Raw genomic sequence first — 20,088 nt, 5'->3', positions numbered from 1 at the left:
TAGAGTGGTAACTCAGCTACATTTATTACATTGACTATGAAATGCTCTACTAGTTTCGAGACCATCTGTGATTTTAGTCATGAGCAGCCATGTCGTAAGCGCGAGTCTGACTGCGTCCCTTGATGTTGTTTTGATGCTGTCACAAAAACACCTCCCCTGCAACATGTTAAGTGCCAGGGGACCGCCTTGAGGAGGATCTGACATTACTAACAATTCCCTCTTGCGGCTTCTGGGTACATATAAGAAATTCGTATGGATGCCTTGTATATATAGATAGATTTAAAAAAAAACGAGAATTTAAAGGTACTTGTAAACAAGTTTATTTGAATTTGATATATGTATATAAAACATTGTATATCTTAGAGATCATTATCATCTGTATAGGTCTAGAGTAATCTATCGAATATCTACAAGTCGTTTATGAAGGGCATCAAGAGTGTCACAGTATATTCGGTGGCGTCTATCGAGAAGTTTATGTTTATAGACAGCATTCACAACAATCCATCGGATTAACCGCTTCTACCTTGAATCAGTAGGGGTCAGCTTGTTTTCCATTCTGAGTTATATAAAAATTAGATAAATATATAATAAACAATATATTACCAGGGAATAACAAAATATAAAAGAATTTGGAGTAAATACTGAAAACGATTGCTAATACGTCTAAACAATGATATTATGTAGCATGATTGTTTAGGTTACATGTAGTGATTTTTTATTGAGATACAAATGGATCGGTAATCCCCATAGGTTACATACATACACCGAGGTAATTCTGCCTGCGTCATCAGTATATGCTGGCGTGACACCAGTGATTCGTACTAATGAGGGATGAAAGTTTATTACTTCTAATTGGATCACTAATATAGCCTGTATTGGTAATTATGATGCCATTAGACAATATTACTAACAATATGTTTCCCTTACATATAGCGATTTGGGACCATATACATTCAGCAAGAATTTGCGTCCTTTGCGATCGAGTGACAAAAAATAGTAGCAATTTTATAATATAGTTATACCCCTGAATTTACGAGATAGGTAGGACCAAGCGTAGCCGCGTAAGTCGGAGTTCAACTTTGCATATATATACGTATAGAGTTTGTGTAATCGGATCAGAGTAAAGAAAGTACCGAATGTTCACTGGGTACATAAAACTTGAGAAATTGTCGTGAACGCAGGTGATTTAAAAGAGTAAACGCGTAACTCCAAATTTGCGTAAAATGGGGTATCGTAAGTCAGGATATTACTATACTAGATTTAGTTCTTAAATCGTTCTATAGAGGGAGCACTAATAGTCGCTTTAGTTTTGACTATAATAAATGTTTTCTTTAACAGAATCATCAGATATTTGTTGAACGCAAAAATAAATGAAGACGAAAGATAAAAATCAAGTGTGGAGCTGGTTATGTTTATTAAATTACCTGTGTATTAAATATATCCTTTTTTAATATTTGCAAGAGCTAATGGGTAATATTATTATGCCGCTAACAAACAAGAAATGAGACGGGATATTAAAAAGGAAAGATAAGAATTTTAATATTAGTGATAGGTAAAGATTGAAATTATTATGAAAGATAAAGGAAGCTAAAGAGATTTAATTGCTTTGTATTAATTTGTGGCACTGCGCCAACACTTCTCTATGGTGCCAATTACCAACATTATAAATTTAGGCTAGATAGGTAGTACAAGTTAGTTGTAATCGATTTTTCTTCCTTCCATTTACTGACATATAAACAATAATCTAACCTCTGCATTTTAACTTGCAACGTGAAAAAGTTACATTTAATAATAAAAAATTAAAGGTTTAGTTAATATGGATGGAATATCCACATATAATAATTTTTTAAGCGTACATTTACCTCAATTAATGCTATCCAATGTCCCTGAACATTTTTGGCCAACTTTGTGTAAAAAGATTAATGATCATATCTTTGATTCTGGTTTGACTTTCCAATTGTTAGAAATAGATTATGAAGATTCTGAGATAATGCCTTACGACCCTTTATGGAGTGTTGTGCCTATACGGGATATTAAACGTTCAGACCCGAATCATATATATTTAATAGACCATGCTTGGACTTTCAAAGCAAACAGCATTAAAAGAAATCTCAAGAATATACCAGGTCTTTTAGACAGGATGTGCTTTCTAATGAAAGTGACTGGTGAGAGTACTGAAGAAAAAATCGAGAAGATATCTCATAGACTTTGGAGGTATGCCCATACTTATGCTGTTGGAGGCACTGAATTTTCTCCTGAGGAAAGAGTGCCGGTGTGGTATGTATTAGATGAATTGGGTTCAGGGATAACTCATTCTGATAACCCAAATTTTAGAGCTGTGCCTTTTATACATGTGCCTACACAATTAACATATACATTACTCTTTCCCATTGAAGATGTGGAGGAAGGTGATATAATCACAAGAAATTATGTTGAGGGAAACTATCCTGATCCCCTCCAAAGGGAAGCAATGTTAATACCTTGGAAATATTATGAACATTTTGATATAGAGTTTACTCAGCAAGAACCTGACTCAAATTATTTCTTAGAAGGTCACATAACTGAAGATCTACCTGATTTGGAATTGCTGATCAATAGAACAAATATTTCCAATAAACTAAAGGTGTTCTCTCAGTACAGATTTATAAATGAGCATTTAACTTCACCAGATTTTGAAATAGTTCATAATGAAAATGAAGCTGACATTATATGGTATACAGAGCATTATAAAGCTTTCAAAGATCTTAGTGTAAAATCTCCAAATAAGTACATAAATCAATTTCCTTTTGAATATGTCATTACTATAAAAGACTTATTAGCAATTGTGGCTAGAAGGTGTGCTAACACAAATGTGAATTCTTGTGATTTACTTGTAACACATCCTGCTTGGCTACCAACAACATTCAACTTAAAGACTGAACTTCCTAAATTTGTAGCATATTATACACAAAGAAAAAGGGCCGGTTTGGATAATCATTGGATCTGTAAGCCTTATAATCTTGCTCGAGGTTTAGATACTTATATCACAGATGATTTACAATTTATGTGTCGTTTGCCTCTAAGTGGACCTAAAATTGCTCAAAAATATATAGAGGACCCTGTACTTTTTGATAGACCAGATATTGGTATGGTGAAGTTTGATATTCGATATGTAATATTATTGAAGTCTGTCAATCCTACTGAAGTTTATATTTATAATAACTTCTTCCTTAGATTTTCCAATAAACCCTTTGCATTAAATAATCTAGAAGATTATGAACAACATTTCACTGTGATGAATTATACAGAAGGAACACCATTGCATAGGATGCTTTGTGCAGAATTTAAGGAGGTATGGGCCAGGCAGTATGCAAATTATAACTGGTCTGGTGTTGAAAAATCTATTACTGAAATGTTTTCAGATTTATTTATAGCAGCCACTACTAAGGAGCCTCCTTGTGGTATTGCTAAGAGTCCCCAATCTAGAGCCTTGTATGCAGCAGATTTAATGCTGAGTTGGCAGAAAAAAGGTGCTGAGACTGTTATACAACCAAAATTGCTAGAAATTAATTGGATGCCTGATTGTCATCGTGCTTGTGAATATTATCCTAATTTTTATAATGATATTTTTTCTGTGATGTTTTTAGATAAAAATATTGAATCATGCACAAAGATTCTATAATATGAAAATGCAGCAGTCATTTATATGCTTTAATATTTTAATGTCACAAATAACCTGTTTGAGATTGTTAATGTATATTGTATAATGTATTAAATGATGCAAGGGAAATGTTCATTTTAAATTTCCAAGACATTTTAAATTATTATATTAATTTATGGTACATGTAATAGCTTTATATTATCACTTTACAAATTGCTTGATTTTATAAATACACATATATTGAGAATATTACATACACTAGTTTTTCTGCAATATCATTCGATCATTATCTTGAATATATCCAAAGGGGTTTTCTTCACTGATATCTCTGTGACTCAGTAGCAGCAGGATCACTACAATGGCTATTACTGCAAAGAGTAAAATCCAATAGCGCCTGTATATGCCACCCGCTCTTCGGACACGAGATGATGGAAGTGTATTTCTAGAGCAATTTGAAATAAAATAATGTTAATGAACTAATGATTTACAAAGAGTATTTTAGATTTATTTTATACTGATCAAAATGGTAAACAAACTGATAATATTTTCTTTGGTACACACATACTACAGATAATTACTCATATTGGCTTATTACTATTTATAACATGTTAGTACTATTGCACGAATAAAGTTGATAGTACATGGTCAGAATGTATAAACCTTATTAATACACTTAATGATGTCTTTAAATGTACCATAGATAAAGAATTTCTAGTTAAATTTTATGTTTTCCATAATTTAATGAATATACTTGTAAATATAATCACTTACTTCCACCATCGGCTAATCCATGCAAATGTAGACTTTTGTTTGTACTTGTTTTCATCATGATCAAAGTTGGTTGTTTGTTTTGAATGGTCTAGTGATTTCAAAGGTTTCCGTGAGGCCTGACCACCTGAGTATCAAAATACTTTTAAATTTAATTATTAATTACAAACACATTTAATATTCATTTTATTTCACATAATCATATTTAGTTTTCTTATACTTGGCAATACTATAATGACTTTTATCAACATAACAGTACATAAAATGAACAAATAGCTATGATAAAAAGAATTTTATGTATTATAAAAGATTAGTTGTCTTTATTTTAATTAAAAAAAGGTGAAGTCTGTAAATAAAAAGATTCCAAGATTTCTTTTATAGACAAATAAAATCCAAAGAAGCAGATCATATCTACCTTGTAAACTGTCAGTTCTCTTTAGAGATGTATTATCATAGATTTTAACTGGATCATCAGGCATTTGAATAATGGAATGTGGTGTGCCATTAGCTGCTCGGCTTGAGGACTCATCATCACTGGCTCCTACTGGAGTGCCTCTTTGACTGTCCATTGTACTTGAATAATATTGACCATGGTCTGGTGATTGGCTACGTCGGCCTGCTGCACCTTTTAGGTCTTGGTCCTCAGATAACTTAAAGTGAATTTAACATTATTACTATTATGTTAGGACTTCAATAAAAATTAATATAATAAATAGAATAATATGTAAAATAAGAAAAAAATTTTCACCATGTGTGAAAAAAGTGCACATAGTACATAGTTCTGAAACTGATTGTAGAAAGAAAGAGAAAATATCACAGAATTAAAGTGTTAAGTGAATACCAATAATAAATGATGTGGCCTCATATATATTATAGGCAGTCAATGGATGCAGGTAGTTTAGGACATATGTATTTTGGAATTGACAGTGGACAGGTAAAGTGAAAAATAGCAGTGGTAATTTAATGCACTTTCTTAATATACACAAATAGATACTATGGAGTTTAATAGAAAATAGTTATTGTAGAATATAGTGTCACACAAGGATGGCAATTATTTTCACAAAATATATTTGCTAAATTACTTTGGGAATAATAAAATTTAAAACAAACCAGTGGCAGTCCAAGACCAGCACGAGCCCAATTGACGCCAGCAAGTTTTTCCCTTAACACATCAGCAACAGGTGATACAAGGTTGGAGGGAGGGAACACAGGTGTAGCACAAGAAGGGCACTGGTATCCTGCTGGAGCTGTTGTTTGTGGTAGTGCACGATACCGTGATTCCGCACATGCCCAATGGAAAACATCTAAAAAAAAAGATTTCTTATCAATTTTCAGATATATTTTGGTGCTGAAAAGTTAGTTTAAAAAATCATTAAAATATAAAACATTTTTTAAAGTTATTGCAAATTTTGGTGAGAGTGGATTATGGCAATGCACACTCAGATATCATTTTAAAATATTATTTTTTATTTTTATATATAAAAATTTATATGTATAAAAATTACATACATAAAAAAATTATATACATTATTAACCTAAAGTTTTGTTTTTAACCTTAATGCTGTAACTATTTATTACAGTTTAATCTGCACCTCTTTCTATTTATTTACTAATTCTGTGGAAGTTTAAAAAAGCTTTTAATAAATAGTGGATATCCAGTAGGATGAATGAACAGTAAAAGAAATAAAAATTACAGTGATAAAAATTCGTTATATATATAAATCATAATACATACGATAACAAGTGAGGCGAATGCATTCTCCTTCACTCAGATTCTTCGTGCAGATTTCACAAATTGGATTGTAGTCACTATCTCGTAACCATTGTAAATAAGATTGGACGATACACTAAAAGTAGAAGAACAAACTTAATATTATGAAACATATTTTTATTTATTTTAAAATTTAACTTAAACTAGGTTTTAACTTTCCTATTGACTTACTTTTGGGTGATTCGTAACCATACAATATTCACAAACATTAACACCATGTTCAAAACAAAATTGATTAGTCACTCTCCTTTTTGGGCACTTGCAAAGACCCATCGTATATTTTGAAAATATGAAATTTTTAGTTAATTAGAACCATGTAAAATTAATGAAATAGATTTTTTGGAATAGAAATCTGATAAAATGCAAACAAGAAATTGATAGTAGGCCACGTAAATCAGCTGTCATTGTCAATGCCAACATTACCAATTGGCTTGACAATCGCTGTCAAAATTATTGTTCCAACATTGTGAAAATAGTTAATGGATGATAATGAAATGGTAACCTCGCCAGCGTACCGTTAGGGTATACACTGGCGGGCCACCAGTGTGGTATGATAGGTGAGAATGAAAAAGCAGGTCAGTTAGCCCAACGTGATGAATAATCATCTAGAAATCAGTACGATAGTGTAGAGGTCGACCAGACAGGGTATATTGCTAGTAATGGAACTAGTAGTTCGTGTTACTAACAATCCCTTCCCCCCTGCGAAAATAGGTAGAAGGTTTGTTATGGCTGCGTAAATGGGGTTGGTGCAGGCATTATGCAGTAATTATCCTTAATCTGTCTTGCGACAACTTCATGAATGTCATACTTGTTAATGTCAAAAAGTTGACAATAAATGTCACTGCCAGATCATATAGTTCACATATATTTCTATTCTGTCTACTGTAAAATGTAGCAGATTACATGTATTAAATAAAATAATATTTGTTTTGTAAATCTGAATTTCAAAGCAATCCATATTTAAAAATGGCTTCAAAATTGCTAGCCTTTAGAAGTATGATATGTAAACCACTACCTATGATAGTCAAACAAACTTCGTTTCAACATGTTCCCTATAACCTAAAGTTCTTCAGCGTTTCGCCTGTAGCTTGTGTTAATTTTTTTAATAAATGTAAGTAAATATATACTATATAGAGATTTTACGATAAGAAAAATATTGGGATTAAATAATTAACTCGTTTATTTTACTGCGTTCGAATTGAATCTTGATTTTGTGATTCTTAGTAGCCTGGTAATATATTAAATATTTATATTTCCCATTTGTAGTACCGGCTGATAAGTTATGGAAATCTGTGACCTCAGTAAGTAATGCAGGTGCGAAAAAAGGTCGTGGCAAAGGTGCCGGACGCATTAGAATACGCGATCTGAACCGTGGTCAAATGATTGGTGTTGGAAAAATTAATATGTTATGGCCGGGCCTGTCGGCGCCTGTGATCAGAGGCAGAGAATTACTAAAACAGCAAAGACTACCTGATGATCCAGAAAGGTAATATTCTTGTGCTTTTTTTGGCTTTTTGAATCAGTCTGAGTTGTCTGTACTAATACTCAGTGGCCCAATAATAAAGCTAAATGTGCCGGGATAGTCCATGGGTTTATTGTAGTATTTTGTCAAGTGTTAATTATATATATAAATGTAATTATTCAATTTTATTATATAGGATGGAGAAGCTAATCAAGCTAAGAGATTCTATGACAAAGTTTAGACGCCTTAAGCTTAGTCCTATTGAAAGAGGATGGTCTGGATCTCGAATGCCAGGTCGCAGTATTGGACCGCCAGATCCAGTGGGAGAAGGTAATCTAATTCACACATATAAAAACATCATTAATAACCTATGTTTTTGTTGGCAGTCTATTTATGCATTTATCTAACAGAAACTATTAAAATAAGAAGTATTATATTTCATATTCTGAAGTTAGTTTCTTTATAAAGTAGACAGGTAATGGCTAATCTTGCTAATATAATAAAATTGTAACTAGAAGATGTCAGTACATGGGAGATATTTGTATGAGGTATCTTAATAAGGCCAATAAAGGCTAAAATATTTAGTTAATTTTGACTGTCTATGTTTCTTCCAACATAATACAAAAACTATTGCACTTATTTTGATGTGGTTTTCTTAGTTATGTTCCTAAAGGTCTAATTTAAAATATGGTGTACATTTTATCTTGATACATCATCTAGAAGTTGTATTTTTCATTGCTTTTTCTATTTTTGAAAGTACAAAATAGTAGGTAAAAAACTACGGTTGAATAGAATTGATACAAGGACACATGTGTGAACAAATGATGAAATAAATGGTTGAATACCCATAATGAAAGAAATTTTATTATGTATTTATTAATTTATAAGTATTCCTTAATTTATAGGTATTCCTTAATTTATAGGTATTCCTTAATTTATAAGTATTCCTTAATTTATAGGTATTCCTTAATTTACAGGTATTCATTAATTTATAGGTAATTCATTAATTTATAGGTATTCATTAATTTATGGGTAATTCATTAATTTATGGGTAATTCATTAATTTATAGGGATTTATTAATTTATGGGTAATTCATTAATTTATAGGGATTTATTAATTTATAGGTAATTCATTAATTTATAGGTATTTATTAATTTATAGGTATTCATTAATTTATAGGTATTTATTAATTTGTAAGTGTTTATTAATTTTTATGTCCTGCACAATATAAATGGTTAGTATAGAGTACTAGCTGGATAATGATGAAAGTATGCTTGTATATATCTATATATAATGGGAATTTTATGATTTTATCATGTTTGTCTTTTTTAATAATTGTCTCAACTTCATGTGGAAGTATTTTTAATGAAGCCAAAGCAATTGTTGTAAACAACAAAACTATACTTCGTAAAATTCACTTTACACATTAAAAAAAGAACATAGGTTTCCACAATAAAGGAATAATGTTAACAATAAATTTATATAACTCAATCAACTTGATATTGATTCTAATATATAATACTATTCTAATATATATGTTTTGTATTGCAGATGAATTTACTGGTTTTGATACAAAAGTTCTGCAACTGAGATCCTTGCTGATCATGAAGGGGAGTCTAGGCCGTACTCGAAATTACCAGGCAATGGTATGACTCTAATTCATAAACCATATTTAAAACTGTTGCAAATTTTTGTTAGTTTTATAGAATAGATTTAGAATATATTTCTATTTAATAATAAATATATGTTACATGTTAGTGCAAAATCTGAAAATGTTTGGTATATTTTATTTCTATACATGCATTAAAAATCTATTTCAGGTAGTTACAGGGAATGGGCAAGGTCTTGCTGGATTTGGATTTGGTAAGGCGAAGGAGGCACCCGCAGCATTAAGAAAAGCAAAGAATAGAGCTGGACAAAAATTGATGCATTTTGAAATCTACAATGGTCATACAAGTAATTATATTTTCTTTACATGACAATATATATTGTCCTTACCTTATCAACACTGTTCCATGTCCCATTGCTAGACTCTGACATAGTTCTCTTTATAGAAGAGAATTCTGGTCTAAGATGTTAGAGTTTTTTTAATCTTATGTATTTATTTCTTTAGTAGTCTCTTACTACATCTTGGGAATAAGAAAAACATGTTTAGACTCTGTCATCTTACATAAATAAATTATAAAACCTCTTTTTATGTGTGTGTTTTAGTTTTCCATGACTTTTATACTGGATTTGGAAGAACAAAGATTTTTGTACAAATGAAAAATGAAGGTTATGGTTTGAAGTGTCATAGAGCTATTAGAGAAATCTGCCAGGCAATTGGTATAAAGGACTTGAGGGCTAAAGTTGAAGGTTCCACTAACTTGCAACATATTGTCAAAGCATTTTTCATCGGATTGTTGCAACAGGTAAAAAATATTTATAAATCTCAAATACCTATTATTTGAGTTATGCCTATTATTAGTTCACATAAGTAAACCTGACCATATAATTTAGAAACATCTCTACATATTTCATGAAATAAATTTAGTCTCTCCATTTAATAAAACTAATGTGAAAAATTTTCATATACATTGTACTAAATATTCATGGTATATAAAATTTCATAATTTTAATTATTACAGAGATCTCATCAACAATTGGCTGAAGAGAAAAAGCTTCATCTGGTAGAATACAGAGCTGAAAATGAGCATTATCCTAAAGTGGTCGCCAGTCCCAGTGAGGTCAGAACCAAAGAACAGATATCTCAAAATGAAACGTTAGATTTTATCCAATATGTAATGAATGACAAAGTCATATTAAGGAAAAAGAAGTTCCCACGCTTCTATGAGACTATGCCGCATTATGATATCTATCTGAAGAAGTATGAAAGGTACAGGAACCATGAGAAAATTCGATTGAACCTGAAGGTGGAATATGGTGAAATTAAGAGTTTCTTAACAGATAAGTACCCCGAAGAACAAACGCAGTCAGATGCGTAATTGTATATTAGATTCTAATTATTTAGAATAATGTAGTTGTAAATAAATACAGTTATAAATAAAATTTTTGTTTTCTTCTATCAATGAGGACTAATCAATAATTTTACTTCGCTCTAACTGTATGTTAATATTTATTGTATGAAAATATTTTTATGATTTTATGCTATTAGGAAACGGTCAACAGTAGCTTTTTCTCCATTCTATCTGGAATTAATTTCAGAATAAAATAGTTCAAATAAAATTGTACTGGGAATTAACTCCTATTATTCGCAAAGCCTGTGAAAATGAATCTTGAGACAGATAAAAAGCTACTCATCACATATTTTTTACTATATCGATAGACATTTATTCGCACCAAGTTCTTTATTAAGTAGGCAAAGATTATTGTGTATTTATTAAATTTTGTATACCAGAAAATAATATTAATACAATATTGCTTGATCGCACTTAGTCAATATAGAACGATCTTGTATAACGGTACATAGATGGATGACGGTCCCAGACAGTCGGCACATATTTTTATCAGTCCAAATATTACTTTACGAGATAGCGTCGTTTGGCGTCTTGTTCTTCCACGCACCTTCCTTCCTCTTTAACGCTTGCGCTATTAATAACTTATTTACCAATAGATCAGTTTAACACATTTTAATGGATGATAATGGAATGGTAGCCTCACCTGCGCTATCAGTATACGCAGGCGGCGCACCATTGAGTGATCATAGATGAGGATGAAATCAGGTCAGTTAGCCTATTGTAGTTGATTTCTAGGGGACATTACATGGAGGTTCACCTAATAGAATATTTGGCTACCAATGGAAATTAACGTCTCTATTATTAACAATCCCCCGCCCTTGTTTAATACATCTAGAGGGGCTGCTATACTTATCCTTCTGGGGCTAAATTACTTTTATAATTTCAATTCAAGTAAAGTCTCTGGTGACGGCTAATAACAAAACTCATATCTTAATCATGTTAAGTATGTACTTCTATAAGGGGAAGAAGTTTGTAGGTTGAATAAAATATACCATGTATTTTAACGATTTATTAATAGATGTTGATTGATTTCAAATATCAAAAAGGAGTAATTTTTCTTATCATTTCCAGTTTCAGTAAAAACAAAATAAAATGGAATAGTTTCTTACTAGTCTAGTAAAATAAGGGAATAAAATCACGCAATAAGAACGTATGTCACAGTATTGAAATAACCTACATTGTATCTATGAGTTATTATAGGAATAAAATATAATAACTACCACAGTTTTCTTACTACCTTCAAGTAAATCATATAATATTTGGTATAATAGAAAAACGAAAAAAAAAACATTTTTAATAAATTTACAATCATGTCATGGCACCCAAGTCGTTCCAAAGTTAAAAATATTTACATTGTAATTACAGCCTTAATAAGCCACTAAATGCACTAAAATGCCAGACTGCCATATAAATTAAGCACCACAGTCTTGTATTGAAAAGCATTTTAGCTTGCGTGGCGTTACTGTCATCAGTATTGAACGCAGGAATTGATTAACGTAATCACTTAATACAATTCGAACGTTCATCTTTAATTATATTTTTTTGTTCATCTATCAGTTAGATTAATTGTCTTGATAAGAATGAAATATTTGAAAGAAGAAAACGATCTCCTTTAGATTTTTCTTTTTATTACTATTTTCGTTACAGTATACTATATAGTTAGGTAGATCTCCACAAACTCTATGACATGTATCGATAAAAAAAGTAATTTCAATATCAAATTAGATTGCTCTCAGCAATAAGACCTCCTTACTGTACTTATACAATTGTATCGTTGAGTTTGTAAATTGCCTTGCTCATTTCCTATATTGTATAATGCAAATAAAGTATACTCATTCATATTCATCAAATTACCATTGAAAATTATTAAAAAAATATTAAAATTGTCTAGTTTAGATCTATAGTCTAGTCTAAATATATCATTTTAACATGTCTTAAAATTAAAATTATATATGTAGACTTATATATTTAAAAAGTAATGAGTTCCATTCTAAAGCACCATTTCTCTAAGTATACCTGTTAATCTAATATTTTAATTTGATAGGCGATATTTCTGCTTTATGGACATTATGAATTAACCCCCTTATTCATAAAAACGTTAAACCTCTTATGAATCCTACTTTAGCTATTGAACTGTTTTGTTTCTTTCTTTTATGCTAAATTCCCAATTTGAATGTTATTAGAAAGTGACATAACAGTGTAAAAAATGTTTCAGCTTTTATGAATAAGGGGGCAAATTTACAATAATTTTCATTTAGATTTATTTGGAATTTATTTAATTTATATTGGTTCATAAGATAAATACTTCACTATAATATCTAATTGAAATATTATTTATAGAAATAAGTTCAGAAAAATTGATCCCAAACTCTATATACCAAAGTCAGATACTTTATGAGTTAGCCAAAGAGAAACGAGGCCAAAAGCCATATATTCTTACTAATCTTGCTTCCTTCAATTATGATTGTAAAATCCAATTCTACAGGAGATCGCAATAATTACATTCTTAACAAAAGAATTTTTAAACTTATAGATTTATTATACAATGACAGTAGGGCAGATTCTTAGGCGTCATTTCTTTAAACTTCTAATATTTTTATTTGATAATTTCGCAAAATTACTCTTTTGTGAGCCATCATAAACTAAATTTATAATAATTTTTACTGAAATCTATTAAAAATTTAGTTCATATTGGTCTTTAGAATAAGGATTTCACTGTACTATTAAAATGAAATTTTAATTTTAGAAATAAGTTTAGAGAAATGACGCCCCAAAATCGTTCTCAGTACCTCTTGCTTGGAACGTGAGTTGTGATCTGTTGAGCGCATAACTTAGCCCCTTATTAATAAGCATAATATATTCATTTGCTGACAAATGGACAATATATGGAGCAACAAAAATTTATAAAACGACGTCCGTTAATTATAATCACGCAAGCTTCAAATGGTTTAAATAAAATTATTAAGAATACATTTTTTCAAGAAGGAACGAGTGGTCTCCTCTTGGTGAAGTGCAGGTAAAAAATATAATACGTAAATAATATTGGGGCATACATTTTGTAAGGAGGTGTATAATGTTAATATAAAACTTCCATTATATATAGGAAAGCGTTGTTGCATATACATATTTTATAGTATGTAATTTGTGTGTGCAAGTACGCAGAATATGGTAATGCGTTGTCATAGTATCAATCTATCTCTTAATCTAATATTTCAATTTAATAATTTCGCGAAATTAATGTATAAAACATTATGAACAAAAATTAAAATAATTTTGGTATAAATCTATAAGAAAATTAGTTCATATTAGTTCTTGCAATCAAGATTTCGCTGTTGTATCAAATTGACATTTTAACTTCTGAGACTGGTATAGAAAAATGTCGGTCAGAATCTCGTCTATTATTATCATGAGCACAACTAACGTTCAAAGCAAATAATAATAAAAAATAAAAAAAAACACTATAGTCAACACACTAATCGTAAAATATTTTTTATACTATAACATTATATCACTATTAAAATTAGTTACAAACACACATGTTTATACCGGTAGTTGATCATAAAACACCTCCATATTACATAATGTAAATAAAAGTGTTACATATTTTATTTTAATATTAGACGTAATTTTTTTATGTATTTCCAATTAAAAATAAACTCGTAAAAAGACATGTTGTTTGTAACTTAGCATCTATAAAACTACACATCACATAAAACCACTATTACAAGTGGCGTTAAACTTTTTTTTTTTAATAAAATTTCAATAAAATCCAATGTGATATTTAGCTGCCCTTTCCAAGAGTGCCTTACATCACACGTAAACAAAAAGGGGATTTTTTTTTTTAAATTCGTAACTATCGACGTGGATTACATACACTTCTCACTGATAAATGATACCTCCTCTATGAGGTTTATTATAAAAGAATTAAGGTTCATTTTTGTTCACGCTAACATTACAAGGTTCAAGCATTTTGAATATAAAACTATTGTATTTTATCCACAATATAAATGAATATTCAGAACCTTCACCAGTATAGTAAATAGATGAGCGAGAGATCATCACATAAACGATGGAAGCATCCAGTTTAGTCGGTTCCATCTTCTGAAACAATAAGGAAAATTCATAATTCAGGAATTATGTGGTGTGATTTTTTTTTATACCACGAAGATGACAAAGCGTACAGCCCGTCCGATGGTAAACATTACTGTAGCTCATGTACGCCTGCAACACTAAGAGTGTCACGTGTGCGTTGCCGATCCTGAAGAAACTTTAATATACTCTTTTTGAGAAACTCCATACTGTAGTCTCTAGGAAAAACTTCGGCAGGGAGCTCATTCCCCAACATGAGCGAAAAAGGTGAGTTTTAGTTACAGTGTGAGGTATTAAAGTTCACAGTAACGAAATATAATTAAATAACCAGTTATTGAAGACTGAACAATTAGGGAACTCAAGTTTCTATGGATTGACACAAATAGCTTTAACGTTTTCGTACTGTTAAATTTGGTAATTATTTTTTCATTTTAAAAGGGTTTATTAATTAGATTTAAAAGAATATGAGATTGGAAAACTTTATCCATAATAAAGTGATGACGGCAAGTATTCCATACACTTGCCGTTTGATCCCGGCATAGAATGGGCTACCTCTTCCTTTCCCGTGGAAGTCGTAAGAGGTGAATAAAGGAAGAGGGGTAGCAGTGTCCCTCTTAAAAAAAGAAAGTTTAATTGCGGTTGCCAATCCGCTAAGTATGGCAATTACTGGCAATACTTCGCTTATGGGGAAGGCCTATGTTCAGCAGGGGGCAGTTAACAGCTGAAATAATAATAATAAAAATGGAAGACTTGTATCGGTTCGTTCTCACGTTTGTGTGAATCAAAAGTACAATAATGCGTCCAAATTATGGACTTAGCACACTGTGCTGCTTAAAGTGTAGTAATGGGTATTGTGTGGCGCGAGATGAGTGTGTGCACGCCGCCTAGTGGTACATACCGCGGTCGGCGGCGGGCGCGTGGTGGTCGTGGTGGTCGTGGTGCGGGTGGCGTGCGTGGGGGCGCCACTTGTCGGCGAGGTCGCGGCGTTGGTGCGGCGCGAGGTGCGCGCGCACGCCGCCGAGCACGTCGGCCGCGCCGGCCGCCGCGAGCGCCAGCGGCGCCACGGCGCAGCCCGGCAGGTGGCGCAGCACGCCCGCGCCGCTCGAGCTGCGCGCCGCCAGCGCCATCGTCGCCGCCGTCTCCGCGAACCCCTGCATCCACACCGCTGGTTGTATATACTTACAGAATTGATGTTTGCGAATGTATACAGAGATAAAGCAACGTTGGAATTCTTAGAAATTTAGAATGGTAAACAAGCTGATGGTTCACCTATTTAAAAATGGTACCCATCGTCTGTAGACATGAAGAGTACTATGGACATAACAGAGTATACTGTTTCGCCAATGATAGCCCCTTTTCGTTGTTATTCCTAAAGACTAAGGTGTTATATCTTTGTACCCTGTAAATTTACTGCCACCCTTCAAACCGAAACACAGCCATGCAAACACAATTCCTTCATGGGTGAAACACGAATGGGACAGAGGTAATTACGCAAACGATTTTTTTTATAAAATCTACCTCTGATGTTTTGATGTGAGTTTATTTTTATAACAAACTTCACATGTATTAAATTTTTTTAGTAACGCTACAATATGAGTGTTATAGATAGAGATTTTTTATTAACCTCCTTGACAGTCTGGTAGGCGGTGGCGACGCCCTCCCGTATGTCGGCGGGGTGCCGCGAAGGATCCTGATGTCGTCGGCGGCGCCGCTGGCGGCGGTTGTACGCGTCCTGCAGTTGCAGCGTCGGGCTTGGTGTCAACATGTCGAAAGCCGTCTCCGCCGTCGCCTGTACAACCAGAAACAGTGGGGTTACTATTTAAATAAATTCCAATAGTTCGATATTGAAATCGAGACGTTTCGCACTCTCGAATTGCAACACTAGCGACATAATTCCATATTGTTCTGATAGATGCATATTAATGTAACTTGTCAATGTAAACTATTGTAAACGGATTGGGGGGAAAGGGATTGTTAGTAATGGAGACTGAGAATCCCATTGCTAGCAATATACCCAACCAGGTCGACCTCCTCGCGGTTCTCCCTGGAAACTATCATGGTTAATTCCTGATGAATGCATCATGATGGGCTAACTGGCCTGTTTTTATTCTCATCTATCACCCTTCACTAGTGCTCCGCCAGCGTATTCCGTTAGCGCGGGCGCGGTTACCATACCATTTTCACCCATCAAAAAAAAAAAAAATTGTAAACGGATTCCAATTATAACCTAATTCCTAACTATTGTTTCATGAGTGCAGATATTAGATTAAAAAAAAAAATAGAATATTAGTAATAATTTGAATTTTAAATAATAGAACTTTTTATTAGGAGACATATTTGAGTACAGAGTGAAAATGAAATCGATTTAATGGCGTTTAGCTGCCTTTGATTTTATAGGCCTCATGTTTCTGAATGGGTATGTTTATTGGCCTCACTGCGATCTCTCGAAGAGTTGACCACGTAGCAGCGCGTGCGAGGTGCTGGTGTGTACCTGTATGAGGTGCAGCAGGCGCGTGGTGATGTCGAGCGCGGCGACGGCGGTGCGCGCGGTGAAGGAGGCGGCGCCGCGCCGCAGCCCGTGCACCAGCCGCCCGTCGCGCCGCCACTGCTCCACCGGCAGCCACACCAGGTCGCGGATGCCCGTCACTGTACACACACCCACCACATGTCTACACAAATCTTTACCAGTGTATACCTTTATCATACATTAAAAAAATCTTTCCCCTACCAGTCCATTACCATTTTGTGTTACTATGGCACACGCCATAGGGAAGATCATTGGCACGATGGGTTATAGACATAAAAGCAGTAACAGGTACACTTTGGACAAAGATAGCCAAATATAGAACAGAATGGAAGACTCTGGAGGACTTCGGACAAGACAGGAGTGACAAAACATTTACTTATAAAATATTAATTTTATTGAATTGTTTATTATGTTACTTTTTAAATAAAGGCTTATATTAATTATTATTATGGCATACACATGAAAGAATTTTTTTAAATTATTTTATATATTTTTTTTCGTTATGCATTCTTTTATCTCTTTCTGCTGTATATGTCAGTTGTTATTTGTGTGTTGTAAGTAATGCACATAAATTATATATATCTATTTATCAGTCGTTTCAAAGACAAAGGAACGAGTCCTGAATCACATTCAGAATTGTAATTGTTCTGATTCGCCAAAGGCTTTGGAGTAATGGTCGTTCGTTATACTGTGGACTGCCACAACAGTATTAAAAATACATTAAAAATCAACTCACATTTATCCGTGGGCAAACATTTCTTTTATGTTTTCCTCGTTTTTTCCATGATTTAAGTGTGAAGAGAAATAATTCTAATCGTAAATTTTATATAAATAAAAAAAATTGCATATTACAACGCATTTACACGCTATCATGTAAAAATGAAAACACGAATGTATCAACCAATTATTTCATTCATTACCAATACAACAGCGTAGATTTTTTTTTCTATAATCAATAATTTAACGTCAAAAAAATAAAATATACTACTTTTTTATTAGCATAGATAATATAACAATAGATATATGTGTATTATTAATTTCTAAAATAACACAATACACAAACTCACGTAGTTGAAGCAGCGAGTGCATGGGTCCGATGCCGCTTAGTAGGCCAGGCAGCTGGTGCGCCTTGATATCCGTCAACCATTCATGTAATGCCCATTGGACCAACTTCTCCAGGCCCAGCAGTCCCAATCTGGATACATTGATAGGGATTATCGGTAACAGGATGTATAGCGTGATGATATACCCTGCCAGGTCAAAGTAATCGCGATCCAGTTATAGTCTGCAGGGGGAATCGCGTGGATAATACCTAATGAGCTTGTTATGATATGCAAATTGACATCACGCTTCACTGGTACCCCATCAGGGTACATCAACAGCACAGTCAGGGTTACCATTCAATTTCCATTCAGCAAATATTGCTGTAGCAACATTTTGAATGTATTAAAATTACTAAAGTATAAAATATTTTATATGAACTTTATGGCTGAGTGGCATCATTTTAGTGTTTTTTCTTTTTTATTTTAAATTATTTTTGTTTACTATTAAATGTTTTTTTGTTATTATGTGTGAAATTAGTACTTAATACACATTTCTTCCATTCTAAATTATTGTTAGAGTAAATCGCAACTTTACTACCTGGGTTATTGAATGGGTTACATTGTATAAGAAAATATGCGCGGGGAACAAAAGTTATTCTGAAAAACCTTAACTGGAATTTGGAGTAATACATATTTTATTGAGACTTGCTCTCCTGTAAAGTGCCAAGTTTTACTTACGCGATATTAGAACTTCATTGCCGATATGACAAAAATTCAACACTTTTTGATGCAACAATGCTTACCCTTTCAAACTTCTAAATTAATGAATTAATTAGACGATAGTTTTTTTTTTAATAGAAAAGGAGCTGGTTCCTTACTAATTTTGTCAAGACTGAAGTTGCTTTTTTTATATAATTTTAAATTCCTTAATGAATACTTAATATGTACCTGTAGTCAAGCCTTTTAAGTGTGAGTTCCGAGCAGTTGAGTTGGCCGAGCCCCAACAGAAGGCCGGCAACCGGTCCCGCTGACAGGTCTACTCGCTTGCCCACGTAATCCAAACGCACTGGCACTTCAGGTGAGAACACTACACGTCTGCAAACATTAATGCATGTATATAATTTTATGAACCTAATAACAAATGCACATGAATGTTGCATGGTCCAGAAACCAGTCCAAAAAACTCGACAAAAATATATGTAGGTGAATAAAATATTTTGAGGCCATTTTTAAAAACTTTTAACAAATTTTTAAGTTTCATTTATATAAGTAATTCTTAAATATTGAGGTAACTTAACAATAATATATGTAGTTGGAACTTTTATCAAACTAAATATTAATTTTTCACAACCTTTATCAAGACAATAGCGAATGAACTGTTTATACACCTATCTTTGATATCAAAATCATTGTTAATGAAAAAAGAGAAAGTTAGGACTTAATAATATAAAAAAAATATACTATACCTGAAGTAGATCGGCGAGTCATCTACTGGTTCTGCATCAACTGGTAGCTTGGGTACAGGCTTCTCTTGACTGACACCAAGTCGATTGAAATCTTCTTCCAGTTGAATCAGGTTCTCAGAAACAAGCCGCTCTGCTTCATACGTCTCCATTAGCGGCTCCTCGTTGCGTATCACTATAAATTATAAGTAATGTTAATTGACTATTAGTAAATACGATAGAAAGTGCAATTGATGTATCCGGCACTAAGGACCAAAAAAGTATGAATAAAATTAGATAGATTGTGTACTAATTGTACATTGGAATA

General features: G+C 32.7%; 4 protein-coding genes across 7 annotated transcripts in view; 2 read left to right on the top strand and 2 right to left on the bottom strand.

Annotated features, from left to right (window-relative positions):
- Nucleotides 1-1,603: 1,603 nt before the first annotated feature.
- On the top strand, nt 1,604-3,892 carry LOC113519718 (tubulin--tyrosine ligase-like protein 12). The gene has a single exon (XM_026904895.3). It carries the CDS (start codon nt 1,817-1,819, stop codon nt 3,659-3,661), a length of 1,845 nt encoding a protein of 614 aa, XP_026760696.1. The 5' UTR covers nt 1,604-1,816; the 3' UTR covers nt 3,662-3,892.
- Nucleotides 3,791-6,692, bottom strand: LOC113519719 (zinc finger protein-like 1 homolog). Its single transcript, XM_026904896.3, has 6 exons — nt 6,351-6,692; nt 6,144-6,255; nt 5,519-5,712; nt 4,824-5,058; nt 4,412-4,535; nt 3,791-4,082 (listed from the first exon to the last, which is right to left on the bottom strand). Exons 1-6 carry the CDS (start codon nt 6,450-6,452, stop codon nt 3,899-3,901), a joined length of 951 nt encoding a protein of 316 aa, XP_026760697.1. The 5' UTR covers nt 6,453-6,692; the 3' UTR covers nt 3,791-3,898.
- Nucleotides 6,693-7,035: 343 nt separating this feature from the next.
- LOC113519664 (28S ribosomal protein S5, mitochondrial) lies at nt 7,036-10,690 on the top strand. Its single transcript, XM_026904820.3, has 7 exons — nt 7,036-7,290; nt 7,446-7,665; nt 7,838-7,971; nt 9,194-9,288; nt 9,463-9,598; nt 9,854-10,053; nt 10,270-10,690. Exons 1-7 carry the CDS (start codon nt 7,146-7,148, stop codon nt 10,624-10,626), a joined length of 1,287 nt encoding a protein of 428 aa, XP_026760621.1. The 5' UTR covers nt 7,036-7,145; the 3' UTR covers nt 10,627-10,690.
- Nucleotides 10,691-11,653: 963 nt separating this feature from the next.
- LOC113517998 (autophagy-related protein 2 homolog A) overlaps nt 11,654-20,088 on the bottom strand; it is a 35,178-nt gene continuing 26,743 nt past the window's right edge. For 3 of the 4 annotated variants that reach the window (XM_052900620.1, XM_052900621.1, XM_052900622.1), the window contains exons 32-38: nt 19,785-19,956; nt 19,267-19,413; nt 18,343-18,470; nt 17,240-17,394; nt 16,373-16,537; nt 15,647-15,899; nt 11,654-14,760 (exon numbers count right to left, since the gene is read on the bottom strand). In XM_052900620.1, coding sequence (XP_052756580.1) covers nt 14,744-14,760; nt 15,647-15,899; nt 16,373-16,537; nt 17,240-17,394; nt 18,343-18,470; nt 19,267-19,413; nt 19,785-19,956 — 1,037 coding nt within the window. In that variant the 3' untranslated portion in view covers nt 11,654-14,743. The remainder of the gene's footprint in view (nt 14,761-15,646; nt 15,900-16,372; nt 16,538-17,239; nt 17,395-18,342; nt 18,471-19,266; nt 19,414-19,784; nt 19,957-20,088) is intronic. The other variant, XM_052900623.1, reaches the window with a different exon arrangement.

Source organism: Galleria mellonella, unplaced genomic scaffold (assembly GCF_026898425.1).
Source record: "Galleria mellonella isolate WM207_F2 unplaced genomic scaffold, CSIRO_AGI_GalMel_v1 utg65, whole genome shotgun sequence".
Classification (NCBI taxonomy): Eukaryota; Metazoa; Arthropoda; class Insecta; order Lepidoptera; family Pyralidae; genus Galleria; species Galleria mellonella.
Note: the sequence above shows the minus strand (reverse complement) of the source record. Positions and strands in the feature narration are given on the sequence as shown.

What these genes read in the sequence shown, in the direction of transcription:
- LOC113519664 (XM_026904820.3), top strand. Translation starts at nt 7,146, where the DNA reads ATGGCTTCAAAATTGCTAGCCTTTAGAAGTATGATATGTAAACCACTA. An exon ending in TGTTAATTTTTTTAATAAAT is followed by an intron (nt 7,291 to 7,445) that starts GTAAGTAAATAT and finishes TCCCATTTGTAG; the next exon opens with TACCGGCTGATAAGTTATGG. An exon ending in CTACCTGATGATCCAGAAAG is followed by an intron (nt 7,666 to 7,837) that starts GTAATATTCTTG and finishes TTTATTATATAG; the next exon opens with GATGGAGAAGCTAATCAAGC.
- LOC113519718 (XM_026904895.3), top strand. Translation starts at nt 1,817, where the DNA reads ATGGATGGAATATCCACATATAATAATTTTTTAAGCGTACATTTACCT.
- LOC113519719 (XM_026904896.3), bottom strand. Translation starts at nt 6,452, where the DNA reads ATGGGTCTTTGCAAGTGCCCAAAAAGGAGAGTGACTAATCAATTTTGT. An exon ending in CATTCGCCTCACTTGTTATC is followed by an intron (nt 5,713 to 6,143) that starts GTATGTATTATG and finishes CTTTTTTTTTAG; the next exon opens with ATGTTTTCCATTGGGCATGT. An exon ending in TGGATTAGCCGATGGTGGAA is followed by an intron (nt 4,083 to 4,411) that starts GTAAGTGATTAT and finishes AAATTGCTCTAG; the next exon opens with AAATACACTTCCATCATCTC.